Here is a 24,324-nt window from a genome sequence, read left to right on the forward strand (position 1 = left end):
TACTTCAAGTAAAAATATTTGACTTTTACTCAATGAATTGAAATTATGTTTCTCTGAAGATCTTCACGTATTTTTAATCCGTTTATGGCTCTGAAACTAGAATTCTCTTGTCTCATTTCTGTATGGTATCCCAGAAATCCATTAATCAACTGCAAAGAATTCCACATTTAAATGTCGCTCGTGGTTAGGTGGTAGTATTTCAACAAAAAACTCACTTTATTCTATTCTAGTTTCCAAACATGAAGTGCAGGTAGAAAAATACTCTTCACATAGACTCCAGTCTATGATGCAATCAAGTGATGAATAAAAATGATTTAATCAATTTGCTTTCAATCAGCGTTCATTGTAAGCACAAGTGGCAAGTGTAAATCATCAATTCAAACTGCAACGTATATGTTTCGAAACATTGATTCCAATTCTTCAAGATTATGAAGGAAAATTTCTCAGAGAAGAAAATTCGAAACATCTAGCGATCTTTCCAGAATATTCTTTTTTGGCAGGATTTGTCGCATCTCAAGATTCCAATCAGCTATAAAGAGCTACAAATTATAAGTATACTGGTGTGCTGTACATTTTAGTAACAATGATTACTTACAACATATCACAAGGTTAAATTACAAAATTCACATAGTTTTGCAAACAATGCTAATAAAAAATAATAGTTTTTATATAGAGCAGAGTTAACTTGATTTTCTATACCGAAAATGAATATCCCAATTGAATTTCTATTAATTTAACAATACTATTGTTAATACAAAGATTGGTTTTATAATGGGATAGATTTCCTTGATTAAAACTATAAATTTCACTTTTAGTATTAGAATATTATCAATGACACATATTATTTAATGGAACATTTCATGATCTTGTCACTGCTAAGCCTATAACAATGAACAATGTAAACCAACTTTGGATTCAAGATAATATTCTATCATAGCATGAAACATTTGTAATAGAGGTTTAAAATAATCCACTTGAAAATGGCATCAATGTTGAAACATGTTGTGATAAAATAATTCTAAGAAGGGTACTGAGATTTTTATTTCTATTTATATTTAAAATAAAGTATAACTTTCATTAATATCGTGCATGATCTAATAAATGAATGAATAGGAAAACTGCCAATTTTTATTTTCAGATATTAAGCGAGTTATTGACATTTCCAAGAAAAAGTGAGAATTGTCTTAGAATCAACGAACAAGTTCATAAGAATCTACATTTAAAGTAGTCAAAGATGACAAAAAGTACAGTAGCCTGAAAAAATTGACTATGAAAAATACCAATGGATTAGAATAAAGTAGCATTTTATGAAGAATTGGGTAAATTTTAGTTTTACCTTCAATATTTTGGTTGTCTTCGGTTCCACTCTGAAAATAAATAGAAAATGAATCAAATACTTGATGAAATGTAGAAACGTGTTTTTTCACACAAATAATGGAGTTTCATCTGATAAAATACATATATTCCGTGCATCTGCAGATTGAAATAAATTTTTAATCTTCCGGTAGTCGCGCCCCACTCAATCACACGAGCAGTCGCGTGTTGTATTTTGTACAACATCCAATTTTCCAAGTGTTATGTACTCTGTTTACTGTCAAAACATATTAATTAATATTGTATAACTACTTTTTCCATCTTATTGGATTATTTTACGCCTATGAACATTTGGACGATTACCATTTCATAGCCCAATAAGGTACATCAAGCAAAGCCATCAATTCTGTTATTGGTTCGTTTACAGTCCCCGTATAGGCTACAGTCTTTCCCTAACTTATGCACAGTGCGACTTATGCACTGTCGCGACTAAATGGCACCTAAAGACTGAACCATTGCTCGGTTGATAGTGCAACTCAGTGGAGTGATGGGGGAAAGTTTTGGAATGCATAGGTGACTCATTCACTGACACCACCCCATTCAATATTGTTTTGTGCAACAAAAAAACTGACACTGTTGTACTTTTTACAACAGCGCGACTACCGGGAGGTTAAATAAATACAGAACCTATAAAACCCCAAGTTCTACATTTTGACGCAATCTATCCAGCAAGTGCTGGTCATGGATGGGGATTACTGAATAACATCTTTGAAAAGGTATGATAAAAATTTATAAGTTTTCTTACCAGACAAAAAAATAATAGTGATTGTATATGTTGATAAGAATGACTGTATGAGTATTACTAATTATTATTATTATTATTATAATTTTATGGTCTTCATTGGACCACTGTAGTCAGTATCTTCCACCTTTACTCCGTCCTCTCTCAGCCCAATATTTCTTCATTCGTTCAGAAATTAATTTCCTTTCCTCGTCCGAAATCACTCTTCCCATTCTGTGTCTGACTTTGATCTGCAGTCTGGTCTGTTTGTCCTTCAGGATTCTGATGTTGTCCGACTTGTTCTTCAAATCTTCGAATGTTATATTCAACTCTCTCGTATCCTCCTTGAGTTCGTCAATCCATTTTATATTTGTTTTACTTTTCCACAACTTTTCAATAATTCTTCTGCTTAGTCTGTCCTCCGAAGCTCTAATCAGGTGACCGAAGAAAGATATTCGCTTTTTTTTTATTGTACTTGTGACAGGTTCAATTTCTTTGTAAACAGTTTCGTTGGAAGCTAATCTCCAGTGTCCATCTACTTGATAGTTCTTGTTAATACAGGTTCTGATGATTCTTCTTTCGATTTTTAGTAATTTGTCTATTGCGATGGTATTGGTAGTTTTAAAGATGGTTTCACTTGCGTAAGTTATTACCGGTTGAGTGACTGTCTTGTAAGTATTAACTGTTGAGTATTACTAATACAATCATATTATATCATTTTTATAGACGCTATTTTAATTAGCAATGAACATTTTATGTATACAAGATATGAGCTTATTTTGTTATGGAAGATACTAGTAATACGAGGAAGAGGGAATAGAAATAATTAACCGATAAAAAACTTTTCAGTGTGAAGCGCATCTATAGTTCATACTCTTATGCCTGGTTCACACTACGCCAAGTCACTTGCCAAGCTTGTAAGCTTGGCCACGTTGGTCTTGCAATCCACACTGCAATGTGTCCCATTCGTGGATGCTCGCCTTCGCTCGACAAAAATCGTAGCAATGGCAAGCGAAGGCCATTGAAGACGAGCGCTAACAAACCAACTATCCACACTCTCGTCATTTGTACGCATTGGGCGAGAGTGTGGATGCGGCATTACAACAAAAACAAAGCTTGGCAGTTAATGCCAATATGGCCAACAGCATTGGTTGGATGAAAAGTTATTATTTATAAGGAATTGTGAGAGTTTAAAGTAAAACCATAGAGAAACAATAGCTTGAGTAGATATCCCATGGAATAGGGTGTTTATTTCGCAACTTTTACTGTTATCTCAAGCCGATAGTCCACGTATTTCTTACCCAAAAAGGTGTGTGACGCTGGTAGTCTCTTATAATGTGCAGTTTATACACTCTCACCCCAACAAAACAGTAAAAATCTACAATAATCAATAGTAATCGGCTTGAGATAACAGTAAAAGTTGCGACATAAACGCCCTATACCATGGGATATCTACTTACGCTATTGTTTCTCTATGGTAAAACTCACTAGACCCAGTATTACCTCAAGACAGACAGTGGCGCATATAGAATACAGGGTTTGTATAATAAGTAACCGGACTGACCTCAGGAAATTTTTTATTGGCCAAATATGTACAATTTCCTTTCGAAATCTTCAAAGTAGTCCCCATTGGAGTCGATAACACGCTGATACCGGATTTTCCAATCCCTGAACGCTCCCTGGAAGTCGGCAACCTCTATGCTGTCTAGAGCCCTCGTCGTACTACGTTGAACGTTTTCCAGAGTCCCGAACCGCGCGTCCCCTTAAGTTGTCTCTTGATCTTGGGGAACAAAAAGAAGTCCGATGGTGCCGTTTACGGGCTGTAAGGAGGATGTGGCAACGTTACTCTAGACTGTTTGGCCAACTGCTCGGTGACGAGCAGGCAGGTGTGCGACGGAGCATTGTCGTGATGAAGGATCCACGAATCGGCAATCCCCGGACGGAATCGATGAACCCGGGCGGTTAGTCGACGGAGCACCTCTTTGCAGTACTGGCCGTTCACAAAGAGTTTGTGCCACCCGGGTAAACTGTAGACGGCCAGTACTACAGAGAGGTGCTCCGTCGTCTAACCGCCCAGGTTCATCGAGTTCGTCCAGGGATTGCCGATTCGTGGATCCTTCATCACGACAATGCTCCGTCGCACACCTGCCTGTTCGTCACCGAGCAGTTGGCCAAACAGTCGAGAGTAACGTTGCCACATCCTCCTTACAGCCCGTATATGGCACCTCCGGACTTCTTTTTGTTCCCCAAGATCAAGAGACAACTTAAGGGGACGCGGTTCGGGACTCTGGAAAACGTTCAACGTGGTACGACGAGGGCTCTAGACAGCATAGAGGTTGCCGACTTCCAGGGAGCGTACAGGGATTGGAAAATCTGGTATCAGCGTGTTATCGACTCCAATGGGGACTACTTTGAAGATTTCGAAAGAAAAATTGTACATATTTTGCCAATAAAAATTTCTTGAGTCAGTCCGGTTACTTATTATACAAACCCTGTATATTTGGGAGAGGGGTGGCCAAGGTTAATGTTAGATAAGTGATTTTGAGTAACACCCCATGATACTTAATATAAGTTTTGCTGCTCATATTCAGAGGGTAATTTGCGCTGAACGTCATTTTTACTTTACCGTCAGTCCGTCAAAACTCAGATTACTCTACTTTTATTCTGTTATTACTGTACTTTTTTCTGTTATTACTGTACTTATCTTTCTTCATATTCATTACTTCAGGGTTTAATCCTTCACCACCCTCGGTAGAATTGAAGTCCGGATTATCGGTGGTTTGTGGTGCTGCTTCGCCATCCTCTTTTGTATTTACTTCAGGGTTTAATCCTTCACCACCCTCGGTAGAATTGAAGTCCGGATTATCGGTGGTTTGTGGTGCTGCTTTGCCATCCTCTTTTGAATTTACTTCAGGGTTTAATCCTTCATCACCCTCGGTAGAATTGAAGTCCGGATTATCGGTGGTTTGTGGTGCTGCTTTGCCATCCTCTTTTGTATTTACTTCAGGGTTTAATCCTTCACCACCCTCGGTAGAATTGACGTCCGGATTATCGGTGGTTTGTGGTGCTGCTTTGCCATCCTCTTTTGTATTTACTTCAGGGTTTAATCCTTCACCACCCTCGGTAGAATTGAAGTCCGGATTATCAGCGGTTGTGTCATCAGCGTTCTCGTTGATATCCTGATCTGAAGTACCTGGTCCAACCTTAACTTCAATTACAGAGTCAACACTTTCCGGCACTTCACTAGCAGAATCCGTTGAAACTTTGGTTTCTGCATTATTTGTTTCAGGAACATCTTCTTTTTTGATTTTCTTTGGAGATGCTTTTTCAACCTTGACCTGAATTTCCGGGGTAATTACTTCCAGTTCCGATGGATTACCGGTAGCAGTGTTTGAATCGTCAGTTTCACCCAAATTTCCTCCGCCGGTTTCGTCTGAAGACTCTACTTCAACTTTAATTTTCACGTTTTCGTCAATTGTTTCCACCACCGGATCTACAGCACCGCTTCTATCTGAAAATATACAAGAAACAGAATTAAATTAAGAGTTGAATGATGACATTTAAACACAAAAATACAACAATTTTTTTATTGGAATAAAATATATAGTTTCACACAAGCTGTACAAAACAAATGAATGGAACCGATTTCATTCACTTTTGATAGCGAAATATGTTGATATTATTTAATATTAAAGGTGATGGTTTCCTGATCCTATTGAATGAAAAAGACTAAGAAATTGTCAAAAAACACAGATTTCTTCAGAAAAACCACAAATCTGTGGTTTTTGACAATTTCTTAGTCTTTTCCATCCAATATGAATAATTACCACAATATCAACTTCTCAACTACACAAAAAGTTTCCTGATCCATTTCGAGCTGCTATGTATTAACATACTTTTTCATGTATATAAACATATTGACTGCATGTCGTGTTTAAAAACATAAAAAAGTGTGTTATTTGATATATTTATTTATTTATTCAATCATTATTCATGTACGTGGCAGTTTTAAAGTTGTGCCAATTGCTGAAAAAATGATGGAAGGAAGACTGCGATGGTATGGCCATGTAAAGAGATGCCCACCCGAAAACATGACTAGAAAAGTGCTGGAGATAGAGTCACAGCCAAGGCGCAGAGGCAGACCACGCCTAACATGGATGGCACTAGTGCTTAGAGATATGAGACAATTGCAACTAACGCCAGAGACGACCCAAGATCGCAATCACTGGCGACTAAGATCCAGGAGAGCCGACCCCAAATAATGGGAAAAAGGCAAGGAAGAAGAGAGATTTATTAAATAATTCAGAATTATACAACTTACAGAAAAGTACCACAGGCTAACTTATGCTCAAAACGGTTCCATTTCTAATTTATACAACAGTCCAAATGTAGCTAGAGGTTATGTGTCACTTCAAAATTCTTAAATTACACACTCAATTTACAATCCAGACACAAAAAATTAATTTTTAAATACAAAAAAATACTTTTAAATTGAATTAAATTCATTACAAATAATCGATATTTTTCCAAAGCAGATAAAATCGAATATTGCCTACGGTATCCAATGTTTATATTATTTAGGGCCGGTTTCCGAGCTCGGGATTTGTCCAAGTTCTAGACTTTAAACAGCTGGAGTCAGAAAATTAGCTTTCCAAAACGGGGCGTAGTCGCAGATTTTATAACAGTGGTCGCAGTTTTTATTTTCTCATTTCTATAATTGGAAATGTTTTTCCTTGACGAAATTAAACGTTTCTAAATAATTCAAAATAGCTGAAACTTTACACTATTTTTTCTTTATTTTATTTTGTGTTTAATTTTATAGTTTTTTGGAGATGCTTTTTCAACCTTGACCTGAATTTCCGGGGTAATTACTTCCAGTTCCGATGGATTACCGGTAGCAGTGTTTGAATCGTCAGTTTCACCCAAATTTCCTCCGCCGGTTTCGTCTGAAGACTCTACTTCAACTTTAATTTTCACGTTTTCGTCAATTGTTTCCACCACCGGATCTACAGCACCGCTTCTATCTGAAAATATACAAGAAACAGAATTAAAGTAAGAGTTGAATGATGACATTTAAACACAAAAATACAACAATTTTTTTATTGGAATAAAATATATAGTTTCACACAAGCTGTACAAAACAAATGAATGGAACCGATTTCATTCACTTTTGATAGCGAAATATATTGATATTATTTAATATCAAAGGTGATGGTTTCCTGATCCTATTTAATGAAAAAGACTAAGAAATTGTCAAAAACCACAGATTTCTTCAGAAAAACCACAAATCTGTGGTTTTTGAAAATTTCTTAGTCTTTTTCATTCAATATGAATAATTACCACAATATCAACTTCTCAACTACACAAAAAGTTTCCTGATCCATTCCGAGCTGCTATGTATTAACAAACTTTTTCATGTATTTAAACATATTGACTGCATGTCGTGTTTAAAAACATAAAAAAGTGTGTTATTTAATATATTTATTTATTTATTCAATCATTCAGAATTATACAACTTACAGAAAAGTACCACAGGCTAACTTACGCTCAAAACGGTTCCATTTCTAATTTATACAACAGTCCAAATGTAGCTAGAGGTTATGTGTCACTTCAAAATTCTTCAATTACACACTCAATTTACAATCCAGACACACAAAAATAATTGTTAAATAAAAAAAATACTTTTAAATTTAATTAAATTCATTACAAATAATCGATGTTTTTCCAAAGCAGATAAAATCGAATATTGCCTACGGTATCCAATGTTTATATTTAGGGCCGGTTTCCGAGCTCGGGATTTGTCCAAGTTCTAGACTTTAAACAGCTGGAGTCAGAAAATTAGCTTTCCAAAACGGGGCTTAGTCGCAGATTTTATAACAGTGGTCGCAGTTTTTATTTTCTCATTTCTATAATTGGAAATGTTTTTCCTTGACGAAATTAAAAGTTTCTAAATAATTCAAAATAGCTGAAACTTTACACTATTTTCTCTTTATTTTATTTTGTGTTTAATTTTATAGTTTTTTGGAAATTTAATTCAAACGTGACTTTGACAATGACTACGACTACGCCCCGTTTCGGAAAGCCAATTTTCTTACTCCAGCTGTTTAAAGTCTAGGACTTAGCCAAATCCCGAGCTCGGAAACCGACCCTTAATGTTGGTGCAAATTCTTTTTCATGTCACATGATAATACCATGGAATTTCAATGTTTTATGAGAATGTTTCAGAAAATTATTACATATTAAGTAATTGAATACAAAGAGGTTTGCTTCATAATTCATTGAATACTTCAATACTTGAAGTCAACGCCAAGTAATGAGGTTTTGGCAGACATGTGTCTGCCAACTACTTGATTTCAGCCTACAATGGGCTGTTCCATAGCCATATAAGCTACTAGCCGTCAAGCTCGCTTCGCTCGCCATATGCGTCTAGCCAGGGGCCTCCGCCCCCTGGACCCCCGACTGGGTCGTACAAAGATGAGATCAGCGGGCTCGCTTCGCTCGCCTGCATTTTTCCATTTGAGCATGCTTCAAAGTACTGAGAAAACGCAGAAAAGCTGAGAAAAACGCTGATTTGGGCGTATCTTTGATGAAATATTAAAGTCACCTCATCACAAAATTTTTAGACCCTAGCTAAACCTCTGTACCAAAATTGTACATTTTCTGTCTATTACTTGATGAAAGAACTGAGAAAACGCAAAAAACCGCTAATTTTGGGCGTATCTTTGGCGTTATTTCAAATTCCTTCTAACACACATTATTACACCCCAGCTGAGCTTCTGTAGTAAATTTGAACATTTTCTGTTCATTTGTTCTCGATAAAGCTGAGAAAGCAAAAAAAAAAAAAAAACGCTGGAAAAACGCAGATTTTGGGCTATCTTTGAAATTTTTTTCTTCCAAATCCGTTCTTAGTGCGCCTCTAAAGGGCCAACTGAACATACCTACCAAATTTGAACGTTTTGGTTCGGTAGATTTTTAGTTCTGCGAGTGAGTGAGTGAGTCTGTCAGTCAGTGAGTGAGTACCATTTCGCTTTTATATATATACTAGCGGGGCACCCGTGCTTCGCTATGGGGAATTGAAAGATAAGATTATTTTTGTGAACCATTTATAATCTTAATTCTACCAAAATAGTTATAATCGTTTTTGAGATTAGGCCACAACTTGGCATGAAAACTATTGTGTCAAATCATTCGATTAATCATTGATGTGTTGGAAGTGCTCTGTAGAATACAGTAGTAGTCCAATTGCAGCGAATTTTGTAGAATATTGGGCGGGGTTCAAGAGTCAACCTCGACTTTATTCATTGGCAATTAATATTTCCCGTTGACAGTTATCAAATTAGCAGTGATCATGTTATTTTTGTTTTTGCTTGATGCAATTGAAGATTAAATTCCAAATTAAGTTGATTCGGAATTTGATGACTCTGGTATCCATGGATCTCTTGCTTATTCTGGAATTTTTGGCATAGCCTGTCGCTTACTTTTCGTTTCACTTATCCAAAAGTGTAAAAGCTGCCAATCCACTGATTCTTTCTTCCATGGAAGTCCATTCATACATAAGAGTCCATTCATAATAGCTAGTATAACATTTATTGTGGCTGATTTCTCATGTCCTAAACTTTACTATCATAAATATATTGAAGTGTGATCATTTGAATGTGAATTTGAATAAATCTGAATAGAGTTCATTCACTTTGATTATTGACTACCATTATATGATTTCTTTCTGATCTTAGCTTGAAACCAAAAGCTTAGGGATGAAAATTTGGATGTAAACTGACATTTAACTTAATTTTATTTCTATCCAAACTGACAACTTTAGTATTTACTTGTGATCCATCAATATCAATACGTTTGTCTTGTGTCATGTAAGGACATCATGAAGGGAAATGGGAGCAGCTGATGGAATATTATGTTTTTTCGATTTAGATTTCAGCTGATTTTGAAACATATCAGGCCCAGTGGCACAAAACCATGTTCAATTTCAATCAGGATTAAATTTCATGAGAATTGATCAGAGCAGGGCTTTATTTATAGATGGCTTCTCTCATTGGTTCTCGTGGTATTTAGTCCAGAATAGGAATTAACAGTGCAACTGGCTTTCTCAAGGCCATGGCTGCGTACAAACATAGACAGAGGAACCAATACAACAGAAACTGAAGAAATTAGTCGCATTTCTATCACCTCACAATGAACATTACATTCATCTACCATATGTTTGGAGAGATCGATTATAAATTTCTTTTGCTATCATCCTGTCACTTTCTGAACTTATTATACCAGATGTTCCAAGAATAGTGCAATGTTTTAAAATAAGGTCGCCAAATTTGGTAACTCAACTACAGCTATTATATTCTTTTTCATTTGCTCACACTCTCTTACGTTTTCAACAGACTATGGAAAACTTTTTTCTGATCAGCTGCTACTTGAGGGACCAATAATCCTTCCTCAAGGAACTTCAGCGAGTTTTCCCAGAGTTGAGACCGTCCTGTTCCAAAATAATGCTTTTTTCGCAAACCCACCATATTCCTGATTTAATCAAAATCGTTAGAGCCGTTTTCGAGATCCGTCCGACATACATACATATCCACAAATACACATATTATTCAAACAGAAAGTGCTTACTAAGTATAATTATTGACTTCAATGATTATGATTTCATTCAATGAGAGCTTATTCCACATAATAACAGCTCAAAGTTAGTAGACAGAAGGTTGGTCACTCATCTATAGTATTTTAGTTGAAATGCAATGGGGGAACTGCAGCCGTGACGTAGGCTGTAGTACAGAGTAGGCAAAATATCGCATTCTTGAAAATCATACGGTGACGTATAGTCAAATTATATAACACAAACATTTTCTGACATGCAAGCTTTCTGTTTCTGCCTTACAATAATTATCAAAACATTTAAATAATACAAGCATTTTGCCATATAAAAGCAAAAACCCCACCTCCTAACTTTCCTTTTCAAACCCTCAAGGTTTCTTCATCTTCTAGGTCGTGTTTATATTTTGTAGTTTGACTATACATCAGCTTGAGAATTTTGGGGATGAGATATTTTGATTCTCGTAGAACATGTGCTCGATACCAGCATGTGTTCAGTGCATTTATATGAATGAAATTTCTCGGGATCGGTTTATCAGTTTATTGCAATGCATTAATTTTTCAATATTTCTCATGCGTTAATCTGAAATTATAATAGTATAACGTTGTCTACTAACGCTTTTCCAGCTTATTAACTTTTTCGTGTCACGTTTTTAGATTCTTGAAAAACTTTCAACTTCATTTTATTCATACAAGTTGAATGAACTTGGAATATTTAACAACATCATTAGAATCGGTGATTCATTCGCTATAAGTATGGGGAATTTTCAAGTTGTAGGTCAATCTTGAGGGCAATAAACGACGATTTATTTGAAGATACAGTGAATAAACTGTATGCTCAGTGTGGCTACTCCATCACATTTTTACTACACGTGACGTCACGCTGGCGTTCCCCCCTCCACTTAGAATCTTACACCTGTGAGTGATCAACCTTCTGTCTACTAACGTTGATAACAGCTGGCATCAAAAGAAAAATGTCTAACATGTTTGAAATTGAAGCAGTAGCAATCATCAACATTATTATCTTCATCTGATCTGAAGTAACCAAATTATAGTAAGATTCACATCAATGTGTCAGCATTGTTTGAATGGGGAGCATTGATGCTATTAATGAGAAATACTGACAGTCAACGAACTGTTATGCATATTCTCCAATATTTATAACGAAAGCTACCTTCTATTTTCTTTGGTAAAACAATCAATGTTTGAGAACAAAATTGATGCATGGGAAAAGCACTTTACATCTATGAAAGATATTAATTTCTACATTGGGAAAAAGAACAACAGCTATTTGGCCGTTTTAATAAATAACCCCTTTCTTTCGCCCAAGTTGAATTTTGGCCGAATTTCCTCATTCTTTGCATACAGATTCCACAACGGACACTTCTGAAATTTTAAAAATACCCTCCATATATCATACTGAGTTATTAAAATCTCATCGAAATTGTTTAAGCAGTTATCGCGATCGGACATACAAACAAAATTAAATTAGTCTTGATAGAATAGGATCAATTATTGATAGAAGCAACTCCCGTCATAGAAGTCTGTTTTATGGAAAATAAAAACTATCTATACTCCCAGGAATAGCTCCGATTGAAGCAGCAGTGCCCAATCAATTTGTTCCCGATAAATGTGCATTTTGATTAGTTCTTCAACTTGGTGCCAACCTAATGAAGTCATCTCAACTTAATGCCAACCTGTCAAAATGATTAATTTAGTTGCCAGTTAACAACTGTTTCGAAGAGGTACTCTCTCTAAATTATAGATCTATAATAACATATGATATGGACATTTCTATTATAATTAAGAGATTGGGAGAAGAAGAATATACGTATGTTAAAAGACGAACTTTAAACCCTTAAAAACCACCCTTAGAGTTAAAATATCGCCAAAAGATTTCTTAGTGAGCACCTAGGACGTTTAAGGAAGCTATATTCCAAGTTTTGTTGCAATCCATCTAGTAGTTTTCCAGAAATCGTGATCAGTGAGTCAGTGAGATAAGAATTTTATAAGTACAGAAGATATATATATATATAGATAGATGAAATAGTACTATGAAAGAATTCTTCTACAGAAGAAAGTTCTCCGTGTTATCACGTCATCGCATTACCTAGAGCACTGCCGGTCAATCTTCAAACGTCTGAGAATACTGACAGTCTATAGTCAGTACATGAAAAGCTCCCTACGGCTCCTAAGGAGTGAGGTTCATGACTTCTGGGAGAGGGTCCAGCTGCACCACAATACCAGGAGACAAGGCAACATTGACCTGCCCTACTCCAGACTGTCAAAAGCATTTGAATGCTACCCCTTACGGACTCAAAAAATTTTAAAGACTGCCGATTTGTGTTCGAGAGCTGGAGTAAAGGAAGTTTTGTAGGCTGGTACGTGAGAAGCTTATAAACTACCCTCTGTACTCACTAAGAGATGATGAAACCAGTAGACTTGTGGAACAGTTTGAGACTGTTAATGATAATTTTAAATTGCAGTCCATATACAAAGCCAAATAAGACGAACTATCTGCAGCCATCTCATGTTATTTGTGTTTTGTTTTAAACTTTGACGAAGTCTGTCTGGCCACTGCCGGTCATGGACTGAATATACTGAAGTAAACTTGAATATAAGATAAGGTTACTCCTAGCGGGTGTATACCATCTGACCGACCTAAAAACTGACCGACCTGCAAATTGACCGTCCTACAAACTGACCGTCTTGCAAACTGACCGTCCTGCAAAGTGACAGTTATGTAAACTGACCGTCCTTATGACGTCATAAGAGCAGTCGGACTGCCATCAGCGTAAGGAACTATAAAGACTGGGTACACGCAGTCGCCATTTTGAGTCACAGCATAGCATTCCATTCAACTGCTTGTAATGCTTTGCTTTGACAGTGGTGATTATATTTTGATATTTTTAATAATTCTAATTCATTATGGTGGGGTGCTCGGCACCAAATTGTGCCAATAAAACAGAGAAAGGGTTTCGCTTGTTCAGATTTCCTACAGATGAAAAAAGAAAGGCAATTTGGCTTCAAAATTGCAGACTTGATAAATGGAAGCCAACATCAAATTCCAGACTTTGTGAGGTGAGTGTAACTTAATTTATTCATTTGATTTTAAAGAATTAAAATAAAATTATTTTATAAAGCATTGTAATATCCTAATTAAATTTTAATAACTTTATTATTCAACATTAAAAGTAATGATGCTTTCGGTTCCCAATTTTAAGGTTATGAATTATTAAACTAACTTAGTTCAAAAATTTATTTATTTCATTACGGTAAATGAAATATTATTACAGGATGAAAATAATACTTATAATAGAAATAATACTTATTATAATTATACTTGATATTGAAATCTATGAGAAAACATCTGCAATTAACTTTTCAAGATATCTTAAAAACATCCCATCATTTGTTTAATTGGCCATAATAAATAATTATGGTACATAACAAATAAATAATATCTGGGAATTTGGAAGCATAGGCAGATGTTAGATTATACTTTTGCTTTATATTAATACGGGTTGATTACCTTTCTATCCTCAGCTGTTCTAATTTTATTCTATACAGGACCACTTTGAAGAAAATCAGTGGGAGCTCCATCGAGCAGATGAGTGGAGAAAGTTGAAGCCAAATGCTATTCCAACTTTATTTAATGTTCCGAATCCACCAAAAAAGCTTATATCAACAAGGCGGTCAACTTACAAGGTAGGTGAAAATAAGTTATAGATTTTTTTGATTGATTTTCTTTCTGAGGGTTGTGCCCACATGATCTCTTAGGCTTGTGCGAGGGTAATGAGAGGGTGATGACTGGCGCCTTATCACGTTCTCCAATGAGTTATCACTTTCTCCACTCTGATAATCCTTCAACTTTAAGCCTGATAAGCTCAATAAAGTTTTTCAATGCTCATTGATGAAAAGTTTATAAACTTTTAAGAGCTGTATCTCAATACATTTTAGGCCTACAATAACCACCTTCGCATGGATAGTGACTATCTTTCGCTCTTATACAGAGTATCTCAAAAGTACCACCCCAGTGCCACCACGGTATTCTCCAAGCAAAAACGAACAAAAAATCTCATTTGCAAAACATCTAATTCTTCTTAAATCTTTTGTAATCTGCCGAGTGTAGATTTCCTGAAGAGGGTTCCGCCCTTAAATTTTTCAGGTTGGCAGTCCTTGAACCTCTGAGTGAGTGATCTGGCAATTGATGGATTGGACTGTTAATGAATTTAATTAGTAATTTCAGATCCTTCAATAAATTAGTCTCTGAATATCAAATATATACTCAAATAAATTATGATTATTGTTGAACGATGTTTATATAAATACAGATAAAAAAGATTGGAATAAAACTTTTTTTGAAAATAATATAGTCCGCAAATGGTGAGATTAGAATATGGGGGCCATGCTATATAGGGCCTAGACAAGTTTAGCATTGCATGAAACAATTCAAGAATAAATTGAGTTCCAGTGGCTAAGGAGCTGAAATTATTTTGCTTGGTTTTTGTCATTGTGTTATTTCCGGTATCAGCGTTTTTCACAGTGTGCAAAACATGTCCATATAGCATGGTCTTTAGACAGCAGCAGCAACTCAGAGTAAACAAGCTGTCATATAGTTGTACAAAAATGACTCATCATGAAACTTCTTATTCATGAGTGTGACTGTCTCTCCATAAAAACCCTGTAATATTAAATTCTGTATGATACAATATTTTTCAGGACCCATTATTTAGTGAGATAGCTGGAGGTGCTACAATCACAGAAAATGAAACTGCTAATCTTGGTGTAGGGAATGGCACAGCATTATCTCATGAGGCAAGTATAAAACAAACGTATAAAACTGCTCTATTACCATATAATTAATTATGTCAGCTTTTAATTCGAGGAAAATTAATCTTCTTCTTCTACATCTATCATTTTTTGAATTTTTTTTTGAATCTAATATACATTTTATATTCATTATACAGAGTATTTCACAAGGAATGTCCAATACTTCTCAGGCTGATTCCCAACCCGACACCCAGTAGTAAAAAAGTATCATGGGACATATCCAAATTTCAAAAAACATTCTGTATAAATATGTAGGCCTACATTGAAAACATACAGAAGAACATTTTTTATGATATATCTACTATTTGTGATATTTTTAATTAATAAACTAACAGTATAATACATATCATAACTAGATTATTAATAAAATTTATTTATCATAGGTTTATTAATCGAAGTCATGTATTGAAGTGTTCATTTACTATAGTCTAAACTTCTATCATTATATTCCTTGTCATTTACACTTATTATCAACAATTTATCTCAATAAATCATTAACATAATTTCACGTCAGGAATCAAAACTTTTATTCACGTTCACACAAAAACTTATTATTCAAAACAATTATTTTCCAATAGTTTTTTCTCAAATATGTTTTGTCTCCTTAGCAACTTGAACTTGAACTTTTTATCAGCAACTTGAACTTCGTTTCTTCTTCTTACTACAGTCTGTCCAGACTGCCATGAGTGCTGAAAGATTAAGCCGACCCTCGCTCCCCCACGCGCAGGCACACACGCCCGGCCTACCTGCGCCATTATTATTATTATTATTATTATTATTAATATTATTATTATTATTATTATTATTATTATTAGCTTATGGCTTTGAATGGTGGGGAGACCCAAGGGTAGTTCCACCTCGCCGTATATAGTCCAAAGTTCCCTAATGGGAAACCGGACTCTAAGGTTATAGTGAGCACAATACTTTAAATTTACCTTCGCCATAGATATACTATGTATACTATGTAGTATACAGGTAGGCAGACCGTCCCTTTACTCACACACACAAACTGAGACTGTGATTGTGTGTGTGAGTAGTAGGAGGGTCGGCCTAATCCTTCAGAGCTCATGCCTGTTAGGACAGAGTATAATTATATTTCTATCACACTTTATTAACTTGTGAACCACTACATCTTTAATGATATAGTCTACAACAATATTCATTTTTTGTTTCAGGCATTTCCTGCTGGGGAGGAGGAGCAAATAAAGCAACTCAAGAATGAAGTTGCATCACTGAAGGAGGAACTTCAGAAGAAGGATTCAATGATGAAATCGTTTTTGAATAAGGAGCAAATTGCTGCATTGCAACAAACACCAACAAGTGGAGTGCTGAGTCTATCCTTCTAGGCTTGAAGCTTCGATTCAGCCTGGGTGTCAATGGCTACAATTTCCTAAGGGAAACGAAATATCCTCTGCCTTCCATTGCCACTCTGAATCGACACTCAATTGATTCCGATAAGAATCGGAAACGTAAGGCTGAAATGTTTGGAACTTCATCCAAAAAAAAGAAAAAAACTGAGTTAGGATATGACCTGTAATATTACTCAATTACTTCTTAACATGTATGAAATCAGGCCTACTTATTTTTATTTATAAAATAGAATTATAGCACCCTGTTGACTGTCAGTAGACCGGGTTGTAAGGCCGATCTGCAAAGTAGTGGACTGTGAAAGTGTATAGATGAGATCTATATCTGATCTAGGCACTGACAGCTTTTCATTATTTGCTATGAGCGGATTTACAAACCTTGAATGTGTAGATCCGAAAAAATACCTCTGGTTTACTGTGCGTCTGAGCACAAGTAAAATGCACAAAAGTAGTGCAATAATGATGACTAATAATTAAAGAATAATAGATAATAAGTTTCTTATTATCCGTATGTAATGCTGATATTTGAATGTAACTATTGGAATGCTTAAAATTAATGTAGTTGTAATTAAAATAAAAAGAATTAGGAATGCACTCAAGTAGTTTATTGTACCTAGACTTTTTGCTAGTACGTTTAAGAATACTGATACAATGTTTCAAAACGATGTTACCTCTGTGAGCGCAAAAGATTGAGTAAATACAAAGATAAAGTTGAGATATCAATGTTAATGTTGAAATACACAAAAGAGTATATTGATGCTGAAACTAATAATAGAACAATAATGACAATGAGTAATGATTGAATTGAACGTACAAAATTTTAGCAATGTTTAAAAATGAATAAAATTTAGAATACTTGAAAAAAGATCGTAAATATGAGAATCTTAACCTGACTAATAAAAACAGTCGAGAGACAAAAAATCCTAGATAAAAGTCCTGCAAAATTCTTAGTAATCTTAAAGGTAAGAAAAAAACAGAAATTATATGAATATGAACAATTACCTAATTTCACAAACAAATGAAAACTAGGAATTCAGTTTAGGTAGAATCCAATCGTACCTGAAGCTTTCAAGCTGTTGACTATGTAACACTGAAAGAGGACAAATATAGCAACTTGGCTATAATGTAAGCAGAAGGAGCAGAAAGTCTGTCCAGAACTGAAGGTTCGATTAATAATTAAAAATAGAAAAGGTTGAAAAATACCAAATACAATATTGAAAGGAGACAAAGCTCAGCATATTGTATTACATAAGCGGGCTGGGAAAATGACAGCTTAACGCATGTCAAGTTACATGGGGAATATTACTATATGTAGAACACATAAGTAATAATAATAATAGAAGATAAAAAATTGAATGATTGATCGTATTAAAATAGTTATTATTTAGGAATAAAAGTTAATCAGGAACAAAATTGATGGGATGAAGACTACCAGTAAACACAGTGCCTCTGAGAGGGTAAGTACAAAAATGTGAATAATAGAGTAAGACTTCCCTGAATAATTAATGATGTGTTGCCAAAGTGATAGGCCTACGGTGACTCAAAATCCGAGGATGGAACTTGACTCCTGTCAAGTACATTGTAGTTGCAGACAGCTGCTGGGCTAATAGAAGTTGAACGATGAAGATATCTTGATTATATCCTGATAAACGATGACCGATGCGGAAGAGAACTTGATTTGAGTACGTTGAGATATTGAAAGTTGAGACTGTTCCAATATTAAAATTGATAATGAATATAACGACGAATGGGCACTTCACAAATTGAATGAGTTTCACTGGTTGAATGTTAATTGGAAAAAAGGTTCCACCATGAGTTAAGTAGAATAATTTAATGTTTGAGGTTATGTCCTAAAGTTGATGTAATTGCAGTGAATAAATATTTGAAAAAAGAGATAAAATGTTCTTGACAAATGAAATCACTGGCATCAGTAAGAATTGAGATTGACAAAGTTCGACTAAATAACTGATGAGTAGCTAAGACTGAGTAGCTAAAAATGAGTAGCGGTTGACAATGAAAGGCAAACTGCACTTGCGCAAATTTCCTGAGTTGAAATATTGAATAAGGTAAGCTGCACTTGCACAAGACTTCCCAAGTTGAAAAATGTATCTCCTATGAGCATACAAGATGAATGAATGTAACCGCTAAAAAGTGTGTACTGATGCTCAGTAAAATTGAAGTGATAAATAATAAATCAAAAGTTCATATTGAGGATTGTTGAAAGTTCATGTGGAATTCATGTTGAAATTACTTACAGTTCATAATAATAATGTGATGAATAATTGAAAAACGTTGTACGCAGAAAGCATGGCGTGAATTGCAAAAAAGGACGCTTAGTAGAAAAGTCCCGAAAGGTAAGTTAAATTCATAGAAAATATGGTTGAAAAACGTTCACTGATGAAAAATGCGTTGAATGGTTCTTGAATAAGCACACAAACTAGGACATAATGAATGATGAAAATGGATAAAGTTTTCCAAAGATGGACGCGTTAAATTGAGATGTTACATCGTATGACTGTACAAAAGAAGTGACCCTTCTTGCTTGCTGGTTGACGAAACAGGAACTGCCCAAATAGCGGAAACATGACGTCCACGGCAGTCATGAGCACAAACTCTACGAATGAAGTGAACATATAAAATCGATATTAAGCGAACTGAAGGTGTTGAGGTTGAAGTGACTGTTGAAGTATACCAAAGGAGGTTCAAAAACAATGAAAATACAATTCAAAATACTTATAGACGAATATTAAACTAGAAAACATTGAAAGAAGCAGACGACAACTAGCGCTACTATCGATCAAGCGATCAATGAAACTGTGACGTCAGAGATCGCATGACACATGAGAAAGTTGTCGGCGGACTGTAGCAGCGGTAGATTCAAATGCTACAAAAACAAGATGGACGACCATAAGACTGGCTAAAACATGAGACGAAATCTAACACACCCTTTTTCTGAAAATAATAGGTTAAGAATACAAGTTATGACAACTAGTTTGGTGTGAACACTGAAACTAGTTGTTATAATTTGTATTCTTAATCTATTATTTTATTATTGTCAGAAAAGGGTACTGTAATGCTATTTTATAATTCTCAGTTACTTATTTTTACTAAAAACAGTTTTTCAAATTAGTTTACAACGAAGCTGCAATCTATACTATAGTAAATATTACCATAGTAATATTGAAGATTTACTCAAAGATAATGATATTTTTTATCAAACTGTAGGTTTCAATTTAGGAGAAGTGAGTGAGATAGATGATGTAGTTAACGCTTTCACCTTTCAAATATTTGAAGATTGATAGAACTAGTGGTCCAGATGGTACACCCACTATTTCTTCAAAGAATTGAAGGATCAGCTAATTTTGTAATTATATAATTATATAATTTGTCAATTAGAAACAATCAATTTCCTCTCATCTGGAAATAAGCTATTTATAAATAATGGTACTGATAATTTATAATAATGATACCCATTTATAATAATGGTATTTTCAAAGACTAATATAAATCGGGCAAAGAAAATGAGATCAGTAATTTTAGGCCTGTAATCATTAGTGGAGCTAAAGTCTTTGAAAATATTATATAGAAGTTATTTAAATATACTAAATGTTATTATCAGTTTCAAATATTGTATCAGTTATATCAGTTTCAAACAACATTCAGTTTCAAGATTATTGACTTTTTGAAAAGGTTCTTGAAAGTGTTTAATCAATTGTTCTTGAAAGTGATGACTCCGCTATTTATTTATTTATTGGAGAGTGCATACAATAGACTATTATTTTATGTAGACTACTAATAATATGAACCTATGTGAGCGGGGTGTTTGAATTGTTATCGAAGAAAGGTTACTCTGCTATGTATATATTACATAAATTGTGTAGGTAATAATCTATTGCATTGTTAGGATTTGTTCGAAAATATATTTTTAAAATAATAAATAAGTATAATACTTGTGTATTGTATAATGAAATTCAATGATAGTTTGCTTACACATTACATCTATCGTTGTATATGTTTCTTGATACATGTGTTTCAAGAATGGAAAGTATCTTAATACTTAATATATAACTATTCATATAGATAATATGAAATATATAACTATATACTGTATATGATACTTTTAATATAGTATCTTAATACACTTGTATAATAAATGATGTCTTAATAGATGAGCATGTAAAGCGCCTAACAGCAGCAAGCTAATTACTTGAATTAATTCAAGTTTTATTTGCATTATTAAAAGTAGGTAGCCTAGTCAATGGATTCGTTATTATTATTATTATTACCTCATGGTTTTATGTCGAAAACATTAATCAATACTAAAAAATTGTTTTATTAAGAGGTTAATTACAGTAGGCTAATCAACTTGGTTGTCAGTACGGTACGGTATATCCATTTTGATGTTTATGCTTACATAAAATAATATTTGATTGAATAAATTGACAAAACTTGAAGATTTTGCTATAGCCTACTTTGAGTGTTTATTCTACAACCTATTATTTCCTTTTCTTCTCTCATTTTTACTCTTATACATGAGTTGTTTTGTGAGCATTATTATATTGATTCGTTTTTCATGAGTCAAAGAAACTGGATACGGTACTGTCCCAAATATTTATTACTCTACGTTGAAAGCATTTTCCATTTTATTAATTGCTGATTATCTCAAAACAAAATTAAATTAGTCTTGATAGAATAGGATCAATTATTGATAGAAGCAACTCCCGTTATAGAAGTCTGTTTTATGGAAAATAAAAACTATCTATACTCCCAGGAATAGCTCCGATTGAAGCAGCAGTGCCCAATCAATTTTGTTCCCGATAAATGTGCATTTTGATTAGTTCTTCAACTTGGTGCCAACCTAATGAAGTCATCTCAACTTAATGCCAACCTGTCAAAATGATTAATTTAGTTGCCAGTTAACAACTGTTTCGAAGAGGTACTCTCTCTAAATTATAGATCTATAATAACATATGATATGGACATTTCTATTATAATTAAGAGATTGGGAGAAGAAGAATATACGTATGTTAAAAGACGAACTTTAAACCCTTAAAAACCACCCTTAGAGTTAAAATGTCGCCAAAAGATTTCTTAGTGAGCACCTAGGACGTTTAAGGAAGCTATATTCCAAGTTTTGTTGCAATCCATCTAGTAGTTTTCCAGAAATCGTGATCAGTGAGTCAGTGAGATAAGAATTTTATAAGTACAGAAGAGATATATATATATATAGATAGATGAAATAGTACTATGCGGGTAGCTGTGAAAGAATTCTTCTATAGAAAAAAGTTCTCCGTGTTATCACGTCATCGCATTACCTAGAGCACTGCCGGTCAATCTTCAAACGTCTGAGAATACTGACAGTCTATAGTCAGTACATTTATAGCTCCCTACGGATCCTAAGGAGTGAGGTTCATGACTTCTGGGAGAGGGTCCAGCTGCACCACAATACCAGGAGACAAGGCAACAATGACCTGCCCTACTCCAGACTGTCAAAAGCACATAAATGCTACCCCTTATGGACTCTAAAATTTTTCACCAGACTGCCGATTTGTGTTCGAGAGCTCCAGTAAAGGAAGTTTTGTAGGCTGCCCTACGTGAGAAGCTCATAAACTACCCTCTGTACTCACTGAGAGATGATGAAACCAGTGGACTTGTGGAACAGATTGAGACTGTTTCATAATTTAGAATTGCAGTCCATATACAGAGCCACATGAAACGAACTATCTGCTGCCATATTATGTTATTTTGTGTTTTGTTTTAAACTTTGACGAAGTCTGTCTGGCCACTGCCGGTCATGGACTGAATATACTGAAGTAAACTTGAATATAAGATAAGGTTACTCCTAGCTATATAATAATAATAAGCGTACTTACGTTTTGAAGTGAGCTTTTCAGACACGGATGAGATAAAAATGTAGCTAGAGGGATCGTGTCCTTCATCTTTCAGAGCCTGTGGAAATCAATAAAAAAATTAAGTATCTGAATACGGTATATTAAATAATAGGCTACATTAAATTATGTGACCAAACCTAAATAGCTTAGGCTATATATTTTAAAAATCTGGTGTGGCGCACTCACAAAACTTTCCTTGCCGATATGAAAATTGATCACCTGACGCTAGTGTTCAGGCGCATCTCAAGTCTACTATTCAAAGATCTGAGCCAGCTGGTGACAGGACAATAACGCTGGAGACACACGAGGTCTGCTATCTCTTCATAGTGAATGATTCAATAGAATCAACAGTTGCCAACAGATTGTTGGCACAATAATAACATTTTCTCTAATTTCAAGCTTATTTTTTATTTTAATTAAAAATGTTACTAAACATTAATTGTAGAGATTTTCATGCTCAATCTTTTCCACTTAAATTTTTTTGTTTAAATTGTATTTGAAGCCTGATAATTGTGAATCTAAAATCAAACTTTGCATAGATGGGGCGGAGCTCCTGAAATTTTTACAGATATGGGACTTGTGGCAGTTGATAGAGCTTATCAATTAGTACTATTTTAGGTATAAATTTGATGAAAATCGTTGGACCCGTTATTGAGAAAATCGCGAAAAACCCTGTTTTGACATAATTTTTGCCATTTTAGCCGCAATCTTGAATTGCATTTGATCGAAATTGTTTGTGTCGGATCCTTATAGGAAAAGGACCTTAAGATCCAAATTTCAAGTCATTCCGTTAATTGGGAGATGAGTTATCGTGTACACAGACGCACATACACACCAATACCCAAAAACCGTTTTTGTATGGACTCAGGGGACCTTGAAACGTATAGAAATTTCGAAATTGGGGTACCTTATTTTTTTCCGGGAAGCAATACTTTCCTTACCTATGGTAAGTTATAGAGCAAGGAAAGTAAAAACAGCAATAATATTACATGATACATACAAATAGACGTATGATGATAATTGATTGTGATTTTTGTGTTTTTATTTATTTTATGAATATCGTGTTGATTTGAATAAAATTGAATTTGAATTGAATGTAATGTGATTGTCAGGCCGATTGTTCAACTCACATTTTTCAGTCGTTCAAGAAGTACACTTTTTACACCAGTACGATCTAAATCACGTTTTTCAAGTTCATTTTTTAAATCTGTAACTTTTAGATCGTTCAGTTTCATTTCAGACATGGTACTTAAAAACCAATAAACTTAATATTATTTCAGTTGCTATGCACTGTCCTGCCAGTCACTAATTTTCTTGACTTATCCCAACAACTAAATCTCACGGGAAAAATAAAAAAACACTGAACATCGTTATGAAATAAATTCTAATCTTTACAATTTACGACGAAATTCAAGTGTAATTATTATAAATAGAAGCAACAGGAACGTGGTATCTGCATTTAACAAATAGCAAGTCTTCCACCATTTTATTTTTACTATTTGATCGGAAAGATTGAGGTTATGTATGTCTATTCAAT

At 34.5% G+C, this 24,324-nt stretch overlaps 2 protein-coding genes across 5 annotated transcripts; one reads left to right on the forward strand and one right to left on the reverse strand.

The window, feature by feature from the left end:
- Positions 1-4,728: 4,728 nt before the first annotated feature.
- LOC111055182 (pharyngeal muscle protein 2-like) lies at positions 4,729-24,274 on the reverse strand. 3 transcript variants are annotated; one of them, XM_039425586.1, is made up of 4 exons: positions 23,918-24,274; positions 22,770-22,845; positions 6,947-7,101; positions 4,729-5,433 (listed from the first exon to the last, which is right to left on the reverse strand). In XM_039425586.1, exons 1-4 carry the CDS (start codon positions 24,029-24,031, stop codon positions 4,744-4,746), a joined length of 1,035 nt encoding a protein of 344 aa, XP_039281520.1. In that variant the 5' UTR covers positions 24,032-24,274; the 3' UTR covers positions 4,729-4,743. The 3 variants fall into 3 exon arrangements, with proteins under 3 accessions (XP_039281520.1, XP_039281518.1, XP_039281519.1); XM_039425584.1 differs by having other exon boundaries at positions 6,947-7,119; XM_039425585.1 differs by having other exon boundaries at positions 4,729-5,427; positions 6,941-7,119.
- On the forward strand, positions 13,340-17,136 carry LOC111053705 (peroxynitrite isomerase THAP4-like). 2 transcript variants are annotated; one of them, XM_039425587.1, is made up of 4 exons: positions 13,340-13,777; positions 14,267-14,404; positions 15,419-15,514; positions 16,705-17,136. In XM_039425587.1, the coding sequence occupies exons 1-4, from the start codon at positions 13,625-13,627 to the stop codon at positions 16,873-16,875; spliced, it is 558 nt and encodes a 185-aa protein (XP_039281521.1). In that variant the 5' UTR covers positions 13,340-13,624; the 3' UTR covers positions 16,876-17,136. The 2 variants fall into 2 exon arrangements, with proteins under 2 accessions (XP_039281521.1, XP_039281522.1); XM_039425588.1 differs by lacking the exon at positions 15,419-15,514.
- Positions 24,275-24,324: the final 50 nt, after the last annotated feature.

This window comes from Nilaparvata lugens, chromosome 4 (assembly GCF_014356525.2).
Source record: "Nilaparvata lugens isolate BPH chromosome 4, ASM1435652v1, whole genome shotgun sequence".
Lineage (NCBI taxonomy): Eukaryota > Metazoa > Arthropoda > Insecta > Hemiptera > Delphacidae > Nilaparvata > Nilaparvata lugens.

Bases quoted from the DNA above. Each gene is read 5' to 3' on its own strand.
- LOC111055182 (XM_039425584.1), bottom strand. From the start codon at position 24,031: ATGTCTGAAATGAAACTGAACGATCTAAAAGTTACAGATTTAAAAAAT. The intron at 22,846-23,917 runs GTGAGTTGAACA...TGATTTCCACAG, and splicing joins TTCTTGAACGACTGAAAAAT to GCTCTGAAAGATGAAGGACA. The intron at 7,120-22,769 runs GTAAGTACGCTT...GTATATTTTCAG, and splicing joins TGAAAAGCTCACTTCAAAAC to ATAGAAGCGGTGCTGTAGAT.
- LOC111053705 (XM_039425587.1), top strand. From the start codon at position 13,625: ATGGTGGGGTGCTCGGCACCAAATTGTGCCAATAAAACAGAGAAAGGG. The intron at 13,778-14,266 runs GTGAGTGTAACT...TATTCTATACAG, and splicing joins CAAATTCCAGACTTTGTGAG to GACCACTTTGAAGAAAATCA. The intron at 15,515-16,704 runs GCAAGTATAAAA...TTTTTGTTTCAG, and splicing joins GCACAGCATTATCTCATGAG to GCATTTCCTGCTGGGGAGGA.